This window comes from Chrysemys picta, chromosome 18, assembly GCF_011386835.1.
Source record: "Chrysemys picta bellii isolate R12L10 chromosome 18, ASM1138683v2, whole genome shotgun sequence".
NCBI lineage: Eukaryota > Metazoa > Chordata > Testudines > Emydidae > Chrysemys > Chrysemys picta.
Window position 1 is genome coordinate 22716838 of NC_088808.1, and position 21493 is coordinate 22738330.

Genomic DNA, 21493 nt, shown 5'->3' on the forward strand with positions numbered 1-21493 from the left:
TTTTTTTTTTAACTCACTAATTTAAGACAAAGCCAAATTAACTTAGTGTAAAGGGAACAGCTAAAACTTTGAGAATTTCACCTTTGCTTTTAAATTCCAGAAAAGAGTTGGAAGGAAATTAGTTTTAAAAAGCATTCAGCCAAAATTTGATTCAACCCTGGGTAGACACCAGTTATCAGGGATGATTTGTGAGTAATGAAATTTGTATTGCCACAATGCAAAAAGGGAACTATGTGACTCATTAGAGAAGGTCCTTCCAATCAAAACAACTGTCTGATTAAAAATAGCAAAGATACCAAACTCTGAAACCCAGAACTTAGAATTGGTCTCTGCCACAGAACCAAGTTGAGGTCCATCACGCTCCCATTTAGTTAACTATAGCATCATCGGGGTTTGCCAGGGGATCAAATATTGTGCTGCAAATTGATTCCAACTCTGTCATTACAAAGGAGGCTCTGTTCTACAAATGTAATTGCCTTGCTATTAATGTATCCTTTGTATTAATTAATAATTCCTATTTAATAATAGCTGTATGACAAAGTGCTTCTCTAGGAGATATTTCATTCAGTTCTATCGCTTGAGGTGCACAAAAATTTCTCAGATAGAAATTGTCCACCAGACCCTATTACTTAAATGTAATTATGTAAAATAGATGTAGCCTTTGACATTGGGAATAAGGATATCCTGGCAGTTACTGGTAATGAACACGGCATTAATTCACAGTGAAAGTCAACAGCTTCTCTTTAATCAAATCAAACTGTGAATATTGTAACTAAACCTTTAAACCACCACTTTAAAAGAGACCTTTAAACTAGATTCCCAAAAACCCCTTCTGTAGTGTCTCCTTTATAGCTGTGATCATTCAATTCTGAAATAGAGCTCTCTTATGTTTTTAAAGGAAACTTTCTAACTTCTTATGACAGTTTTAGATCTATATTTTATATTTATAATTTAACTATATATGCCAAGTTTTGGGGCAAAACCACTGGTGTTGGCACAAAATTTCTTTATACTTATAGCATGGCTAAAGGAACTCGGTATGCTGCTAGAGTCTAAGCATAGCTTTAATAGTATGGAAACATTCCTGGGCATTTGGGTTTTCCAGAGCTCTTTGCTCCACAATTGCCCGCTCCACTGCAGGGTCTCTACATAGACCTCAAAATGGCAGTTAACGGGTTTGTACTCCGTTCTGATCCAAAACCTGTGTAAGAAAAGGGAAATAAGCAGGATGAAGATGACCCAGTCTTGGCTGATTACAGACAGCATTGATATTAAATATGCATCTGGCTAATATCGTGTGCAACACTTGCATTGCCAAGAGTGCATTCACACATTTTACCTTTCACTTTTCACATCAGGAACTTCGTTCGTTTTCCCCTTCCCACTGCTGCCTAGGCTCCCTTTGTTTCAAGTGCACCTTGAACTAATGGCACAGCATATATATTGTACTATATAGGGAAGCCAGATGCAATTTGCATTGAAAGGGTTAACAGAATATGGAAGGCTGCTGGAGAGAATGCAGGTTGCAACACTGGGCTCTGAGCAAAAGCCCAATGCTTGCAGCTCTCACCCCCATGCACACTTTTTTTTTTATTTGAATGCTGCATGTAATTGGTTCGACTTAAAATATAAGCCCATTGCTGTCACACACACACAAAAAATCTCTTGCTTTTTACCTGAAAATGCTTTTGAACAGAAAAGGCCCTGATGTCAAGCTGAATCATTTATAGGAAGGGAAAAGTAGCCTGGCTGAGGCATTGTGATTACAACAGCATTCTGTTGAAAAGGAGGTCAGCTAATGATGAGCGTGAAGTAATGCTAGATTCTTAAGGTCACACTTCATTGTTACAATGAAATGTAAAAAGAGCCACTGCTACCTTCCTTGCCGCAGAAAAACTAGAATTTGGGATTCCTGCCTCCTCTGTGTCTCACAATGCAAATTCCAAGATTTCTGCTGTCGTTCCACTCGCACCGTTCCCACTGGGGCTGTATATTGGTGATCATCACAAAAAGAACCTTGTGATCACCCAGTAACTCCTATCTAGAGCTAAGATTGGTTCTGATACACTCAGAAGTGTGGTGAGTTGAATACATTGGTGTGTGCTTATTTCCTTCCTTCTCAATGTTTAACATTCTCACTAATGTGAGATTCAGCATGTAAAAGCCAGGACATGTTTCAATAAGTCCTTATGTAGTGAAACAAACTACTTATTAAGATTTTAACCCTTTCTCGAGAATGAAGCTAGTTCCTAAAGATCCCTTGTGAGTGTTTATTAAGTGTTTACTCTGTATTTTTCCTGATTAACTCTTATAACTGTAATTGTACTGCACAGAGACTCCAGCAAAGGAGATTGAAATATTTCAGTCGAAATCTGGTTAAAACATTTCTGTATAAATCTCACTAGAGGGAGCCTAGCTCTTAGTTTTCTGCAGCTTGTTCATCTCGGGCAAGACTATTAATGATAAAGTAGGAAATAACCATAAACTGATTTTCATATGTCTGTCTTACTCTTTTGCAAAAGATTTGTTTAAACAAATACTTTTAAAAAAGGAGCCATCCCCGTTTATCATGTAGCTAGCTTACTGAGATAATAGTAAGGCCCAGCAGCTTTTAATCATTGGAGACCCAGTGTAAATCAGTGCTAGTCCACAAGTGAAGTGAGCCTGGTGGTCTCAGCATAGGCTGTATTGCTAAGCCACTACAGCACTTGGCATGTCTCGGGGCCTCAACAGGAGAGGCTCTGATGGGGTGGGTTTTGTTTAAAGATTTTTCTGTGTCTTCTGTAATGGTAGTGTCTGAGCACCACATATGCATTAATTAATTTATCAACCCTCTGTGAAGAAGAGGAGGATTCTTAGCTCCATTTTACAAATGGGAACACTGGGGCAGTGAGACTCATTTGCTCAAGGTCACAAAGGGAGGGAATCTCTGACAGAGCTGGGAGGAGAACTCAGATCTCCGGAGTTCCAGAATGGTGCCTTACCTGCTTGTTACCAGACCATCATTTTTCTCTATCCTTCTCTCCCATTGGTGCTGATGTAGTCTGTTGTGGCTTGACTGAGATGTACAGGCAGCCCTGGGATTGGAGATTTTTTAAGTCAGGTATGAGCTAGCAGAGCTGTGTGATGAACCTTAAATAATGGAGATATCTTATCTTCTAGAACTGGAAGGGACCTTGAAAGGTCATCGAGTCCAGCCCCCTGCCTTCACTAGCAGGACCAAGTACTGATTTTGCTCCAGATCCCTAAGTGGTCCCCTCAAGGATTGAACTCACAACCCTGGATTTAACAGGCCAATGCTCAAACCACTGAGCTATCCCTCCCCCCTTGCTCAGGCCCTTCCTGTTTTAGCAGTTTCATAAAAAGCATAGAAGACATGTACGCATGACGTTAAAAATTAAAGCTGAAGAGGCAGCCTTAAAACTTCAACCTCATCAAATAAACACCTGTGCTCCAAAGAAGGCAGGAAGCGACAGAATATTTATTTGATTACGTTGAATAGGTCAAAAATTTTTGCCCAGTTCTAATTACTTCACTCTCAGAATAGATGGGAAACATTTTAATCATATTTTGTAGCAGGCAGGTCTTGCCTGAGGTTTGCACCACTGACACTGTGTAAAATGTGTATGCTTTTCCATGAGAGAGAATGGAACTGGCCAGGAACTAATATGTTGTGTTTAATTTAGATTGGTCAGAAGAAGTTGAAGAAATATGAAAAGGAATATCATACCATGAGAGAGCAACAAGCACAACAGGAGGATCCTATAGAAAGATTTGAGGTAACACACTGCACACCTAGGTCATTTTGAGGCCTCTCAGGAAAGTTTTCCTCCAAATTCTGTTTCTTTCAGTTGTTTCTCTTTATTTGCCAGCATGCAGAGATTTTGCTAGGACAGCTTAATTCTGCCAAATGAACATTAAAGAAATGCCTACTTGTGTTGATCAGCAGGGACGTTCCAGAGCAAGCCCCTTCGTAAAATGTTTCCATTAAATTGAAGGGTGGGATAGTGCAGATTTATACTTTTACACTTGGGTTCATAAAACTGCCTCAGAAGAGTCCATTTGTGTAATGTGCTGATGTCACCAAGTGACAGATATTTAAACAAACACACACAATTCTGGTGGGTATAAGCTCACCGCCATAAAGTCTTCACTCTTCTCCCCCATTTCTCTCTCTCCCCCCCTCCCCCACCCGCTAGTGACACAGGTTGTATGCTGTGAAATAGTGAGTCTATTTTTCAGGGTATAAACATTTCAAGTGAAGTGCACTTCTATCCATGTGTTTGCCAGGAGCTGGAGCCTCCCTCCTCAATTATGGTTGTGGCAGAGCAGTTTTGTTTAAGCGAGAAAACAGCTGAGCAGTCTTCACATACTCCCCCCACCCTGTTCTTTGCAGACCCCCCCTCCCCCGCGCACACACACACACCCCTCCTTTCACAGCCCACAAAGTTTATTGCAAGCCTCGGAGGGAAACGCTTGTGGGAACATTGGCAGTGGACTCTCACCCCCACCTCTCCGCTGCCCGAAGCTTTGCTATGGCTCAGTGAGCTTCCCAGTAATGGCTAAGCAGAGTTACTAATAAATAGCTGCTTCTCAAAGGTCATTTTTTGCTTCGCTAACCATATGATGAATATAAAATAGTTAATTATTTGTTGTCACTAAAACACATGCAGCCAGAATTGGGTTTCCAGGCTGGTCTTACAGGGTGAATGTGTGAGCTGAGAGGCACTCAAAACGGTTTCTGGTAAACAAACTCCTTGAGAGAGCTTTTTTTTAAACTCAGGCGTTTTGTTTCCAATAGCGAGAGAACCGGCGACTGCAAGAAGCAAATATGAGGCTTGAACAAGAAAATGATGATCTTGCCCATGAACTGGTCACCAGCAAGATTGCACTACGGAAGGATTTAGATAATGTAAGGCAAAACATTTCCCTCTGCTCTTGGGTGCAGATAATGCAAAACTTCATTTCTATTTACTCCTCTCATTTAATTCTTAATGTCTCATTGCGGGTGTCCATAGATGGATCGTGTTCTTACAATTACTTTGCAAACCTGCATTTTCCACTTATGAGACTGATAAATCTCACATTATTTCTTCACCTTGGGATGTTTTTCCATTTATCTTTTGCCTTCAGGCCTATGGATTGCTTATATATTTATAATGGAAAGCCTACTACCGTGGCCAGGCCAGGATTCTCTTAGGTCTCACGAGGTAAGCAAGGGCAGGTTTGGCCATTTATTGAATTGGAGACCTTTAAGGGACATTCAACAAGTGGTGGTGTTGCTTGATGTAAGTGCGACTCTTCTTTCCAAGTCAGTACTCGGTGATTATCCCAGCATGGCACTAGGCTGCACTATGCTGCTGAAGGTCCCATCTGAAGGATACCTAAAACTGAGGCTCTCACCCCCCCGGTCATGAAAAGAGCCCAAGGTAATTTGAGGGAGAGAAGAGGTATTGGCTCTTTCATGGAGCCAAATTCCTACTTGGAAAGTTGCATTCTGACCTCCCTGATATCCCCTAGCGTGTAAATCGGCAATGTTGTTCTTCCTCTCATGTTGTGTAGTGTAATTGGTGTAAAATGGCTTCTGTGTTTGCCACAGAGGTGGCTGAGCAGTTGCTACATGTATAGACTGTAAAACCCATCTTGGTCTTGCAGGATGCAGGTGCTTCTCGCTCTTGATTGTTTTTGCCACTATGTTGGATAAGAGACAGTATGTAGCTGGAGTCTAGAAAGCCCATTTTCTGACCCTTAGTGACATTATGGTGTTTTCTGTTTTCTGACTTCCTGGTCGCCGTTTAGTCTGTGTATATCGTTTCACTGTCAGCAAAGCACATAAGAACCACTAAGTCCCTTTGACTTTCAATGGGACTTAGATTCTTAAGTCTCTTAGGTGCTTTTCAAAATTTCATCCTGTGTGTTTTGGCTTGCTGAAGTGTGACAATATGGATTGAATTTATGATGACTCTTCCCCCCCCAACCCTCCACGCCCTCCAATGTATTTGCAGTCACATTGGTCATTTCCCATATCAATAGTTTTCTAAAGGCAAATGCACTGGAGGGTACATTCTTGTACTGATCAAGTATTTACAGGTGTGTTAAGATGAGAGAATACCCTTAATGCTAAAAATTAACGTCTTCAAAGATTCTTATAAAACTCGGTCATCTTCTTGTTCCTTGTTCATTTTGCACAGATGCTTGGATTCCAATTGTGTTACTTGGGTTTTTCTTTGCTGTCTCTTCCCTTCATGTCAGATTTAGATAATCACATTGGGGATGTTTTGCTAGAATATACTTTTGCAGAGACAGAAGGACTGAAACACTGCCTTAGACAGCACACATGCTAGGGCAAAATGAACTGGCATTTCTGCTGCTGCCTCTGAACTGATGTAGATATTACCAATCCACCTGGAAAGAAGTGGGAAAGAAAGAAAGTGCTTGTGTCATACCATTCTCGTTTTGTATGAAGATACATTCATTTGTGAAATCCCAGCGGAAGCTGGCTTTTAGAAATTGTATAAGCCAGGATTTGACAGACTTTAAAGTGTTTCAGCCCACCAACCTAAGTGAAGTAGGGATTCCCACTCTTTACTGGGAAAGTTTCTTCAGGAAAAATATTGGAAGTTCTTACTGTTTCAGAGTGAGAATTTATACCAGTGGATGAATGCTCTGTAGTGTTATGAAAACCTGCTATAAATATGAATAATAAATTCCATTATCCTTTTGTTCTGGGTAGGGACTTCACAAAATACCAGCATGTTCACCTTGTTACACCTCCTTTTCCATTTCAGCAAAGACATAATAGAGGAATATGAGGACAGCTGAGCAGTTGTGCTCAAAGGATGGGCCCCAACATAAAATGCATCTTTTGTTGCTTTTGATATTCACTAGTAACTCAGTTGTGACCACTTGAACCCATATGGGACTTAGCTGTGCTCTAATGTTGACTTGCTTATACAAAGCAGAATTAAGTCAAACTTCTGAGGTAGCCCATTGGATTTGGTTATAATCTGTCCATCCTCCAAAGATGGCTAAATGAAGTTGACAGAATTGCCCTTGAGGGGACTTCCGTGATTTGACCCTGGATTAATTCTTCTGTTTGGACCCTGAGATCATGTTCCATTTCAACTAGTCAACTGTCCTGGAAGAAAAGTACTAAAAGACATTGTGTAATACACCCTTTCTGATACCTTAAAGGCACGTTTGCAATCTCATAGCCTAGATAGATCAAAGCAAAGAATGGAAATTAAGCAGCTTCCTTCATTTCCTCTATACTAGCCCAGAAATTAAGCTTCAGTCATCGTCTTTTGTTGGAGTCAGATGTCCAGCTTTCTTTAACTTCAAAACAGTTTGGAGCCAATGGATATTGACAAGTCCGTCCCTTAGGATTGTGCCCCTATTTTTAAGGATCATCAAAACTTTAGTGGACTAAAATTCACTGTGATTTTCTTCCTTTCAAAGGGATTGAGACAGTTGCTTTCTGAAGTCTTTAAACCTTTTGAGTTATTGATCATATTGATCATATATGTAATCAATACATCTATCTGTGAGGCCTGAGCTATTGTATTTAAACAGCAATGTTGGAAAAGACGCATACCTTTGCAGTAATGGTTTTGAGTGACTTATCTTATGTGATGGGGGGGGGGGGGGAAATCAACCTAAGGAGCTTTTCAAGGTTGTTGTCAGTTCTGGTCTTTTCCAGTTTAATTTATCCTTTGTCTTTTTACATCCCCAAAAGGTATTTATCAAGGTCAGACTCATCATCCTAGTAGATCTCAGAAGGAAAGTGAAGAAATGTGTTCTGTCTTACCTGATCAGAAAGATGAGTTAATGTACAGCTGTGGTGAAGTGGTTTGGCATAGTACTGCACTGATCCCTCGGGCTCAGATAGAAGGGAACTCATGGGAGCAAGGAGTAGTGTACGCCAAGCTCATTTTAATTTTCTGTTCAATGTACACATTTTCTGCCTGGGTATTGAGTACTTAGTGGAGCAGATTGACATTGGACTGTTCTCATTTGCTTGTGTTAGATTCTGTTTGTAATGCAAACTCTTCTGGGTGGCTTAAGAAACGAGGGGAGTAACTGCCTTCATGGGCAGGTGTCCTGTCTATTTTGATTTGGCGAAGCTCTCATGGGGCTTTCTCAATGAATGTATTCTCACCACAGCTTGGACATTTGCAAAGTGAACATGAGATTTGGATTGTTAAAGTTTTTTATTATAGATCATCTTTCAAATAGATATCTGTTCTATGTCTTCCATTGTCCTTTAGTTTACTATTCTGGTCCCAGGCCCAAGTGAAAAGGGAGTAATTATTTCTCTAATTGGATTTCTTCCTGGGAGCAATCATTCAGATGCTGACTTTGCTGAGGCCGGTCACTGAAATTAAAGAAGAGCTTTTGGAGGGAGGGTTATCTATGCAGAACAGAGATGCCACACTGACTCCCAGTCTTCTAGGCTAACCACCATTCGCTATTTGTGAAGCATGTACAGTGTGCCTGGCAGTACATAGGACATGAAAGAAGACATGTTATGTGGCCCAGAAAGCTAAATCATTAAGGACTTCCTCCTTCTCACTCTCCCACCCCCCAGAAATGATTAATTTGTGCCTTTATATTGATGTGATTAAGCATCTGTCAGGTGCTATTTCTACCTTCATAAGGATAAGACTACAGGACTTGGCCATTCACTCACATTAGGAGACCAGTTGTGGTTTACTGAGTTTTGTTGGTTACCAAGTGAATAGATGCAAATAAAAAGAAGTCTCCCAATGTGTTTTGCTCATGTATTTTAGCAAAGGTAGTCTTGTTTTAATTTTCACCTGCATAGTTTACATGGACTCTCAGAATATACTAGGAACAGCCACAGAGTCTTTATAATAAGGTCTCGGTTTTGCGGTGTTTCTTCTGTTAAATGATGGTTGAGAAGTGGGGAACAGGGTCTCCTGTGAGATTGGTCAGGGTGAGGAGTGCTACTAAGGTCTGCCTGATGGGAATAAGGATAATTGTGCAGCAGGCATGCAGTCTCCAGGGGAACTATTTTTCATATTGAAGCTGTAGGAAGCACCAAAAATGACAGATAAGTTTGTTCTTGTGATGATCTGATATCAAAAATGGTCCCTTTCTCTCCTTTGATGGTACTTGTAATGAAAACGAAGAGTGTAGAATGAGGCTGTTGCCTTGGCAGAGTCCCATGGGTCTGGTGTGCCGTTGGATGCCAAGAGGCATAGGCACAATGGCGCATACAGTTCTTTAGTGATGGGAAATCCTGTGCTTGATGTTCTGCTCTATGGTGTGTGTTTCAGGCAGAGGAAAAGGCGGATGCGCTGAATAAGGAATTGCTAATGACCAAACAGAAGTTAATTGATGCAGAAGAAGAAAAAAGGCGACTAGAAGAGGAGTCTGCTCAGGTTATGGGCGTTTCTGTTGCTTTCACGTTTCTGTAAAGCAGGGAAATTAAGAAAACGAGACCTGCATAGGAAGGGCTTATTGTTCCAAGTTATCCTTCTGCCTCTCGTTCAGTGTAAAGAGCATAGAGAAACAGAGTTCAGGGTCCCTTTGAAAGCTGCTGCTTATTGTAATTTAATATTTAACTAACTTGGAAGCATGGATGCATGCGGACAGTGTTACTACAGATGGAAGCAACATAGGATTCAAACTGTCACCATTTACCCCAGTGAATTCCTCGTACATATCCTACCACAAACCAACCCAATTTTCCTGATATACCTGCCCATCAGTGTCTCAAACTAGCTTCATAGCTACACCCTAGATTGCAGTGGGGCTGGACTAGCCTATTGCTTCTCAGAAGTAGAAAGGCTTGTCATCTCCGAAGGGTTATGAGTTAGAGGAGTGAAGGTGGGTTGTCTTCTGCAGACGTTGTCAGATTATTTTTTAAGGTATTGTAAATATGTAATCTTTCTCTTTATTTTACTGCAGCTGAAGGAAATGTGTCGTAGGGAACTAGACAAGGCAGAGTCGGAGATTAAAAAGAATAGCTCTATTATTGGTGACTATAAGCAGGTAAGTGCAGCTTGGATAGGGATGGGGCATACTGCTCTCACATGCCAGGGAATTCTCTGGTATTTAGCATTTATTTTCCAGACATCCCCATATAAGTACAATATTTGCCATGCATTTACTGGGACTTCTGAGATATTTAAGTGGAGCAGCTGTGGTGGTTTTCATGCTTTTTTGGCTGAGATCACAATGTTCTATTTATCGCTGACTTAAATCTTTATAGGGTGCCACGTGCCAATTACCCATCGTATCCATTATGAAGAACATAAAGTTATTTGAACGGGCTATGGTCTTACAATCTAAAGGCTTTGCTGCTAACTTCACTCCAAAAGTTTTCTCCCCCATAGTCCCTTCTCCCACCAGATGGTGATGATAAAGAAGCTCTTTAGCTTGGTTCAGCGCTATGACAGTGTTTCAGAATGTTAGGTTTGGATTCCCACTCCTGCAGTGCATGGTATCCAATCCATAGCTCCATTTACTAGGAATTTAGCCTCAAGATATCCTTAGGCTGCATCAAACAAACCTCAAGGGGTAGGTGTGGCTAGCCACACCCACTGTCATGGTTGTTTACTTGATTCCCAAGGCAATGGAAGGAACTATGCTTCCTCTCGATTTGTCTCGACTCCCCCAGAGAGGCTGAACTATAAACTTACTTGCTTATTGGCTACAGCCTTAGAGGCACATATGTAATTCCATGCGTTACTGCATGTATGTTGTGTGACTGCAGTGAAATACCCTGCTGTAATGCCTCCGTGCACGCAGCAGGATCCAGGTTGCTTTAGAAACCTTGACTCTGAATTTCCTGACTCTTCTGGGGCCCTTAAAATCTCCACTTTAGTGCTGCTGTAGCACAGGAGTTTGGTTTTAATATTTATTGAGCAACTGCTGCGTGGTAACAGAATTTTGCTTTGTTAGATTTGCTCCCAGCTGAGCGAGCGACTGGAGAAGCAACAAACAGCAAATAAAGCTGAAATGGAGAAAATACGGGTAAGAGGATGCATGTTACCAGGATCTTCACTGTTTAAACATTATCAGCCTAATGAATCTGTGCACTTATGATCTTTTAAAAAATTCTTTAACGAATTAGCTAGAATGATGTGTTGCACCCAGCAACTTCCGTGTTTCGCTGTTGGCACAAGTACAGATGAAATAAATGGCACCTACAGCATTCTTTGGCTGCCGTATAGTTTCAGGAAGGGGCAGTTAGTTTCCAGCTCCCCCTACCACACCATCCTGTAACATGCTGTTACTGTTCAATAACTGATGTAAGCTGTCATGAGGGATTTCTTGCTGTAGCAGGAGAAGGCACCACCAGCCTGCTTTGACCATAATGTAACATTGAGGGAATGCAGAAATAATTATCCCAAGAAGAGAGTTTTACCAACAACAAACTGTCCCTTGGACTCTGTGCTTAGTACAGTCACCCTGTGCAGCCAGTGGACTTGTGGTCGTGTGGTCATCCGACTATTCAGTGCATGCTTGGTCTGCTTTGCCAGTTAGTTTTAGTGGTGTTTGCTTCGTGTCTGTCAAATCTAATCCATAGGAGGTTCCACAGAGAATTTTCCCCCTTGATAAAGCTGATTGCATTTCAGCACAGATCAGAACGTGCAATCATTTTTCTTCCAGATTCATGGCTCTTTGTGAAATCTTTTGAAATATCTATTTAGCTCTGGACACTGCATATTACCTGCTACCGCAATGTGAACAATACTTTGGACTTCCATAATGCTGTCACCTGAGGATCCCAAAGCACTTCAGACATTTTAAGCTTCATAACATTCCTGTTATGTAGATAATACTACTGAGGGAATTCTATGCCACTGCACGGGCACAGAATTCATGTTCCCCGCAGATTTCTTTGCTTCCCTGCAGAAAAATGACTTTTTGACAGGGAAGCAAAGGGAAGCTGCCAGAGCTGTCACGTGCCCCTCCCCAGCAGCACAGGCACATTGTTTCAGGCGCCTGGAGCAGCTGGCAGAGAGGTAAATCACTGTGGGAGGGGGTGGTGCTAGGGACGCCCCAGCTGGGGCCCAGTCAAACCCACCCCCATGCATCTGGACCCCCACTGAGCCTCACCCCCTTGCACCCAGGAGCTCCCCCCCACTCAAACCCCCACCCCGCCAAGCCTGGACCGTGATGAGCCCCCGAACCCGGGCCTGGGGATGCCCTGGCTGGTGGCTCCTGCCCTGGCTGGTGGCTCCTACCCTGGGCTGGGCTCAGCTGCTAGTCCCAGCTGGGCTAGGGGTGGGGGCAGAGTGCACTTCCCCTGCACAGAGTAGTCAGGGCCAGACCCACCCCCAGAAACCTCCTCCGGCTACAGGAAGCTCCGCCCCTGTCCCACTCCACTTCCTGTCCCCATCGCTCCTCAACCACGGGGGGGAAAGGGGTCACTGTACAGCGAGCTACTCACCGATCTGCCCAACCCCCATGCATCCAGACCCTCCTGCCGAGCCTCGACACCCCACACCCAGAACTACCCACCAACCCCCCGCACCCAAACATCCACCCCACCGAGCCTGGCCCTCCCTGATGAGCCCCCTGCATCCAATGCCCCCCACCCCTCTGCATCCAGACCCCTCACCCCTGCACCCAGACCACAGCCCGATGAGCCCTCCACACTCAAACCCCCACCCACCTGATAAGCCCCACCCCCTATGCATCTGGACCCCCACCCCACTGAGCCCCAAGCAGCTGCATCTGGACCCCCACCCCATTGAGCCCCAAGCAGCTGCACTTGGACCCCCACCCCACTGAGTCCCACTCCCTCAGCACCCAGACCCCCTGCTGAGCCCCCAGCACCTGGACACCCTAGTGAACCCCCACACCCCGACGAGCCCCATCCCCCCCACAGCCAGACCTCCCTGCCAAGCCCCAACCAACTTCACCTGGACCCCCTGCAGAGTCCCTTTGCCCCTACATCCAGAAACCCTCCAAGGCGCCCCTGTGCATCCAGATCATACCTGGACCCCCCACTGAGCTGCCCCACACAGAACCCTTTTACCCCACTCCTGGATCCCCCCAACATTAAGCCCCTCCACACTGGATCCTGCCCATACCTGGTGCGCCTAGGGCAGAGTAGCAGTGACCCGGGCTGTTTTCTGGGGCAGGACTGGCCCTTGTGCTGTGTCAGGGTCAGACTCCGCTGAGTTTGTGTCCCCGGGTGAGGGTGCGGGGGGCTGCAGGGTGATCTCCCATCTCCATGCAGCCAGTTGCCTGTGCACCCCACTGCCATGCTGGAGCCTTCACGTTTGTTTATTGACAAATTTTGCAGAATTTTAAAATATCGTGTGCAGAATTTTAATATTTTGTGTGTGCAGAATTCCTGCAGGGGTAAGACAAGTATCAATCCCCCATTTGTAGAATGGACCTCTGAAGTTGAGGCATAGACCAGCTATGTGATTTGTTCAGGATCACACAGTACATCAGTGGCAGAGCTGGGAGTAGATCTGATTCCCTGGTTCCTGGTGCCTGCTCAAACCATTGCATCTTGCTTCTTATCCTGAAGGTGACGGTTACGTTGGTGGGAGGAGTTATACCACAGAGACCTTTGCAGTGTGGATGGATGTTGAGTGTAGAGTGTGCCACCTGCTTGCTCTCTCCCATTACTGCTGCTTTAGAAGTGATGTGTGTGTTACAAAACACTTCATAGAAAACTCCACAAACCACAGCAGGAATGGGGATGTATGGGTGACGCAAGCTCTTATTTGCCTGCTTTGCCTGTGCTATTTTGTCTACCCAAACAGGTGAATAAAGGGAGTTGCCTAAATGCGTGTGGGTCACTGACTCTCCACCCACCCCCCTCACACTACTCTAGTGCAGGGGCAGGAAATGTTTCTAGTAAGTTTACCAGCATCCTTAACAGAAATGCAGTCAGATGTTTTTGATTTTAGCAAAAAGTGGATGACTGTGAACACTGCCGAGAGTTCTTCAATAAAGAAGGACGTGTGAAGGTCGCCAGCTCTGCCAAGGAGGCTTCTGATGAGGACACAGATGAGGAAAAGGAGAGTCTGAAAAACCAGCTGAGGGAAATGGAGCTTGAGCTGGCCCAAACCAAACTGCAGTTAGTCGAAGCAGAGTGTAAAATACAGGTAATACTTGGGGGTTATTTGTTACTCAGCAGAGCTGTCTTATCTTTGTAGAAAAATGTATTTTGAATGGGTCGACTAGAGCAGATACTGTTGGCTGAAACTGTAACCTGCTATTTCTTGTGTGGGAGATCTATCCAAACATTTAGTTTGGAAAACTCAGCTGATGCAGATAAAATAATTAAAATCATAGGAGCCCCTTTTTACCTGCTGTCACAAAATTCAGACATCTGCTCAGTTGCTTCTTAGCACTTTCAGGCTAATCTGTTGTGACTGCCTGGATGGGAAAAGTAAACCCCATGCTTCCCATTTTAACTCTGACGAAGAATATATGATTCATCACTTTCTTTATTGTACAATGCTGTAGTTGCTGATAGAACAGATACCATATGACAGATATTGGTCACATTGCTTAACACACTACTGGAAGGCTTTCAGATACTATTGCGATTAATGCTTTAGTTGCCACAGGGATGATGTTCAATGACCATTTGATTTAAATCTGAAGAGATCAAAATTAAAGCACGGAGGAAAACATTAATATCCCATTAAGATAACCCTAAATAGAAGTGGTTTTATAGAAGCTGCATTTACCAAAGAATGTGGCTTAGACTTTTAGCTACCTTGCTCTTCATTCTTGATTATCATGGATTTTTAGCAGTTAGAAATACAAGATTCCTGTGTAGACCCTGCACTGGCTCAGTGGGGATGATTGTTTCCCTCCATGTATTCTCCAGTTCTTTGTCCAGTCTGTTTTCAAATGTACCAAGCAAGAAGGCTTCCACTGCTTCCCTTGAGAATCTGTTCCATGGTTTAACGGTGAGGAAAGTCTTCCTGATGTTTGGCCTAAATTTTATTTTGCTCATTTTTCTGCCCATGAACCAACCAAAATTCCTTTCCCTCCTTTGCATTTATGCATTTCCAATATGTAGGGCCCTACCAAATTCACGGTCCATTTTGATCAATTTCATGGTCATAGGATTTTTTAAATCGTAATTTTCATGATTTCAGCTATTTAAATCTGAAATTTCACAGTGTTGTAATTGTAGGGGTCCTGACCCAAAAAAGGAATTGGGGGTGTGGGGGGTCACAAGCTTATTGTGTGTGGTGCAGGGGTTGCAATATTGTTAACCTTACTTCTGTGCTGCTGCTGGCGGGTGCTGCCTTCAGAGCTGGGAGCCTGGCCGACAGTCACACTCTCCAGCCACCCAGTTCTGAAGTCAAGGCAGAAGTAAGGATGGCAATACTATGACCTCCCCCCCACCAAATTAAATTGGTGACCCCCCTGCCATCTCCCTTTTGGGTCAGGACCCCCAATTTGAGAAATTCTGGTCTGCCCCATGAAAGCTGTATAGGATAGGTTAAAAGCACACAAAAGACCAGATTTCACAGGGGGAGACTAGATTTCACAGTCCGTGACGCGTTTTTCATGGCCGTGAATTTGGTAGGGCCCTACCATTACGTGTAATCTCTTCCAATACATGTCCCTCATTCTTAGCTCAGCAAATCTAGACATATGAGTTTATACTAACTTTTCTTTTGCAGAGTGCACATAGAATTGATTAAAACAAGGGGCTAGGGGTTATGTTTGGGGCAATTATTGGGTTTTAGGTTATTTTTAATCTAGTGATTTCTGAGCACTTTTTGCCAAAAGTTAGTAAGGAAAAATCCAGTTCCTAGAGGGAGAATTCCTCGCTCATTCATTGTCTATGCTGAATTAGAGAGTGTGAATGCACTAATGAGAATTCTGGAGGAGTCTGCATGGCAATGACACAAGAATCACTAAGCTCTCTAAAAGGTGCGTTCAGATAGGAAATCTGCATGCTGTACTGATGGTTTTATACATAGAAAAGCTCTTCAGAAGCAAAAGTGGCCAACAGACTAGAGAATTCCTGGTTCCCTCTGAGCCTTATAGAAACCATTTTGTGCTAGACAGCAGATCACAGGTGTTGACGCTTCTCTTTGCAGGATCTGGAGCACCATTTGGGCCTGGCGCTGAATGAGGTACAAGCAGCAAAGAAGACTTGGTTCAACAGAACAATAAGTTCTATAAAAACAGTGACTGGTGTCCAAGGGAAAGAGACTTGTTGAAAAGCAAAACTCCGTCAAACACAGTTTTCTTAATCACAATACCTTTTGTTGCCTTCCGTGGCCAGATGTTTAAATCTGTGACATGTGAGAGGACCAGAATGTACATAAAATAGAAACACAGCATGTCAGGATTTCAATAGGTCAGTGATAAAGTGGATGGAAACACAAAAAGAGGCTTTATTGCTAGACACGGGATCTTCATACTACTGATATTTAACAGGTGATGTAGCTAGATTGACGCTCTTCAGAGAAACACTCCATTCTGCGGTCTGGCTGGAGGCTTTTCACAGACTAGGTACGAGAACTTACCAAATCCTAATTGTTAAGTTTACATACGATAGATTTTTTTACAGTTAGAATATTTTTTAATATTTTATTTGAAAATAAAGTGTCACTAACAAAGAAGAAAATGACTCTTAGCAAAACTACATCAGTGCCAGAAAGCAGTCCCCAAAGGTAGGATTTGGAGAGAAGGAGGCGGCAGGCTTTGTTTTGTGAAGGGGGATGGTTTCAGAGTTCTGGTTGGAGCAACCCCATTTTGTTTTAATACATACCCTATCCATCTCTCTGTGTTCGGCATTTCTTTCCGTGTTACTAATCAATTCTATGCAACTCTGGGTTTTTTAGCATGGGCTGCCAAATGAATTCACAAGCTGAGGTTGGGAGGCTTGTGGGAGAGCTGGATAAGAATAATCAGAATTCTTGGCAAATTCTGTTTTACTTCTGTGTCATATTTTTTGAACCCCACACATCAACAGCGTTTCAATCCCCACACCAGGACTGCTAATGTGTACTAATTACGTGAATGTTTGACTTTTAATTAAGTCTTTGTTTGTTTTTTACCCGACTGTAGTCTTCTGTGAAGTTCTGAGAGAGCTTTCAGGATTTAGTTTTGCACATAGGTATGAATGAGACAGAGAAACAATAAACTGAGATATTTAAGAGGCAAAAATCACTGCGCGAGTGTAGCAGCGAGCATCTATTGCTGTGTGTCCTAACTGTCTTTCCCGGTAACACATTCAGAGGTTCTGTAGGTCATTTTTCCACGCTCAGTGCAGTTGCACTAATAGGTGCTAAACGTGCTTGGATTTCTCCTCCTCTGGATTGTCCTGAAGTTCTCACCAGAAAGCTGTAGAATGGAGGTTTTGCACCTTGTAATTTTTTTAATTTATAATGGTTTGTGTTATGCTGAAGTATCTATTGCATCAGTGGATAAATTTTGTGTGCAGTGTGAGTATAAGCTGGTTACAATAAGAGGCACTGGTTTGTATATAAAGATATTTGGTTTATTTTGTATTTCTACCTTTTTCTTGTTTACTGTACTAATGCTAGCTGATGTAATCTGCAACTGTGGGGTATAACATGCTATGCTTAAGCCTTTTTTGTTAACTGCATACATTATCTTTATTGTTTAATACCAAAAAATGCTGTAACATCCATCAATATTAGATGTGTGGACATGGTGGTAGGATAGTTGCTAGTGTGTATACTTCATGAATTGAAATATAACCTAGTAAAATTGTATTACTATTTTGTTGTTTCATTTCATTTTAACAGTGAATTAAATATTTTGCAATACAAAACCAGTTCTCTTCTTAAAACACAGTTTTGGCATCTGCAAACTCCCCAAGGTCAAAATCATTAATACACAAAGGACATGTAAAAGAAACTGGATCTTCCTGGTATGGCAGAAGGCCAATCCATATTGTAAAGGTATGGCTCTCCTCCGAAAAGTGACTATAAAAATGGTCTCCAGGGGCTCCGTGCTTGGGTCTGAATAATTTTCATATCAGATGTGCTCAGTTTACAAGTAAAATGTTTGTTTTTTCTGTCACCCCCCTTCAAATTCCACTTGTATCTGAGAAACAGACTTTTCTGGTTTGTGCATGGTCACCAGTAACAAGAATTCTTGGGCAAAATTCTACTCATGCTATCTTCACTAGGGGATGCTCACTCATAACTGAGGACAAAATTTAACTGTGCAACTAGATGACTGTATGAATTAGATCTCAGTACAGCTCAGGCTCCCACAGCTGTTAGTTCTGCAGAAATAGCAGAAGTAAACCTATTTTTGTCACTGAAGTAAGTAAAGGCAAACTCTGAAAGCACACCTACTCTAGAAAGATATTACATAGCAATTTTTCTGACGTAGCCGTGCTTTCAGGGAGTAGCATCGTGAAGGTCTTAACCGTGTGCAGACTTTACTGCTTTCTGTTTCACAGAGATGCCTTCCTGAATGAATTCAAATCTGCAATTTATCAATAATTATCAGTGTAATTCGGATAAGGTTTGAAGGTAACCAGTAAACATTTCCTCTCATGCTCCCACCTTCCCAAAGTGAGAGGAAAATAATGTAACTTCTCCCATCCCTTCAAGAAAAGGTTAAAAAAATAACTGACTATTCAGGAAAAAAATTTGCTTTATTGCTCCAGGTAATTATTGCATCAGGGATTGCATGAAACAGATACTACTTGTTTTTGTATGGACACAAGAAAACCTGCACAATGGGTACACTAAGCTCCTCTCACATTTCCCACGACACGTTTTACAGGAAATGCACATTTTTCAATCACACTGTAATATTTTAAAATTTAATGTGGGAGTGGAATATTACCCAATTCCCAGTGCAGTCCTGAATCCACTCTCATGCAAAATATCCACAGCCTTTCAAAAACTGGGGTCCCATGCTGAGATCCAGATTTTCTGGGACTAGGTTAAATATAAAATATGACAAGAAAGCAGATTGTTTTTAGGACTTAGGGAAGCTGGATACACACGCCTACAGGGTGATGGGAACAAGTGAATCAAAGAAGAAACACTTTAATCTTCATTCGCCAGAGCTTCTGCAATGAAAAGAACTTTACAGGCCTGCAGTAGTAAAAGCAGTGAACATAGTCATTTTTGTGGCTTTAATGAGCTGTTAATTACCAGCTGAGTGGGGAATCCCTTCTCCCTCAGTCTCTCAGCTAGTTTTGTGCATTAAATGCAAAATAAGTTCAACTCTTCTGCTGCTTATGTAAGAATCTCACGTACTCCATATATGAGCCTCTTACTGCTTGCCACTGTCTATGATGGGCAGGTTCTGTGGTCTGCAATGTTACGTTTCTGCTCTTTGCAGCATGGTAACTCCAAATCATATGACTTTGATTTTAACTGCTTAGCTATTCAGTGTCTTCAGATGCCTTAATCTTAAATGAACATTCCAGAGGCTCACCCATAAGTTGCCCATCTCTTCAGGTAATATCTTCCAGGCCTCCTCCTGAAAAACACTTTTTTTTTTTTATTGGTCTCTCAAAGATTTTTGACTGCCCTCCCATCTGGTTTGCTGATGTAAAGTTCTTGCCATTTGGAGGAAGATTTCACTCCATCTATTCAGCTTGTCTTCTCAAAAATATTTTTAAAAACTCGCTCAAAATTTGACACACTCTCACTCTTGCGTTTCATTCTAAATTGTACCCTGTGTCACGTGGTGCTCAGTCTAGTGCCCTGAGAAATCTGGGGTTTTTACAGACAAGCACACAGAAATGCATACAGAATTTGTAACAGATTTGTGCTGAGTACATGGAATGAGGATTCACTCCTGCCTGAGCTGGTGGTTTTTTGACATTAGTCAAATCTGAAATAACTCAATCTTTTCTAGTGATGGGTCATGCACCTGTTGAAAGCATTATCCTAGGTTAGTGGGGGAATACACTGATGCTATTGTGATCAGTGCTGTATAAATGCCTGGCTAGTTAAGAATTGTCTGATTTTTTTTTTCCCCTTTGAAAAATTAATAGATGGAATTTAGAACATAACTCTAGGAAAAGAGGAGGAGGAGGAGAGATCAGAAAAAAAAAACAACCAGTTCTGCCACCACTCGTCTGGGTTTTCCCCCTACGTCTTGCACCACCTCCTTCATCCTGGCAGAAAACCAGAGGAAGTGTGGTCTAGTAGCTAGGGTCAGAACACTTGGATTCTGAAGTGTGTCCTTAGGGAAGTAACAATTCCATTGGCTCAGTTTTTGTCTGTAAAAAGGGAATAAAATTCACGTGTGCATCAAGGCCTAATGTTTGTGAAGTATTTTGGTCCTCTCAGTGAAGGTGCAAAGTCTCAATGAGCTCATAATAAAATTATAATTCTAGTAAAGTTCCATTTTGCATTAATTAGGCTGGCTTCACTCCCTTAACTGCAAGTTCCTATTTTGCTCCAGCTTCTAGGGGCTGGCAGGTACCTGTCACAATTAGGAAAGAAGTTGGAGTACAGTTGCAGTTTCCATGACACCATCACATCAGCTTTTGAACGACGTTAGTGGGGGTGGATTTCACAGTTAACCTGTTCTTAATCTTCTACTAATCAAACTTAAGCCTGTGGTGTTGAGATGATTCGGGTGTTGCTGCTTTTATTCTGCGGGTAATGTAAATTGCCTTCATTGCTCATATTCTTAAATTAGATTCACACTTGCTATCAGAAAACATTGTAGGCACAGTAAAACTATGCGGACTGTCAAGTATCAGAGGGGTAGCCGTGTTAGTCTGGATCTGTAAAAAGCAACAGAGAGTCCTGTGGCACCTTATAGACTAACAGACGTATTGAAGCATAAGCTTTCGTGGGTGAATCCCCACTTCGTCACCCACGAAAGCTCATGCTCCAATACATCTGTTAGTCTATAAGGTGCCACAGGACTCTCAGTTGCTTTATGCCGACTGTAAACCTCCAGCTCTATCTGTACCTAGATGTTTAAAAATTCACTAATATTGATCAGCTGTGCTCACTTTACAGCTGGGAGCAGTGTCATCTCCACGGCTTGAGAGAATCTCAGGTGCTGCCTCCCCTCTTGGCAACCGCCTGACATCCCTGTGACAACTACAGCTATTGCTTACATGGAAAACTAACATTACAAACTTTAATTTAGTATCCATGTGACCAGCCACGTCTCTGCAAACCCACCAGCAAGTCTTTGAGCATCATTTTGGACCAGTTTGGAACTAGAGCCTTGGATGCCAGTGACGGAGATCTTTGATTACAAGAATTGAGTTAATTATTAGATTGACTATTCTTGGTTCTGGCATCAGCGTTGAAGTCCAGCTTGATGATCTTAAATCATTGCACCCTGTATTCCATGCCCACTGTAGAGGTTTTCATATCTTTGGCCTGTGAAAGGCCAGGGCTCAATTTCCCGTACCCGTGGAAGAAGGTGGTGTGGCTAGGTCATTGGTGAGGAAGTATACACTGTTAGTGCACAACTGTACTGTGGACTAGAGGGAGTTTGAATCTCCATGGGTTGCCCAGTGCTGACTTTGACAGTCACAGGTATTCTAATG

At 42.5% G+C, this 21493-nt stretch overlaps 1 protein-coding gene across 3 annotated transcripts in view; it reads left to right on the forward strand.

Moving 5' to 3' along the window:
• The window catches only part of RABGAP1 (RAB GTPase activating protein 1), a 114213-nt gene extending 96440 nt beyond the window's left edge, over positions 1-17773 (forward strand). For all 3 annotated transcript variants that reach the window (XM_005299411.5, XM_065572576.1, XM_042854413.2), the window contains 7 exons: positions 3687-3779; positions 4802-4912; positions 9300-9404; positions 9934-10017; positions 10930-11001; positions 13905-14102; positions 16068-17773. In XM_005299411.5, coding sequence (XP_005299468.1) covers positions 3687-3779; positions 4802-4912; positions 9300-9404; positions 9934-10017; positions 10930-11001; positions 13905-14102; positions 16068-16190 — 786 coding nt within the window. In that variant the 3' untranslated portion in view covers positions 16191-17773. The remainder of the gene's footprint in view (positions 1-3686; positions 3780-4801; positions 4913-9299; positions 9405-9933; positions 10018-10929; positions 11002-13904; positions 14103-16067) is intronic.
• The last annotated feature ends 3720 nt before the right edge of the window (positions 17774-21493 follow it).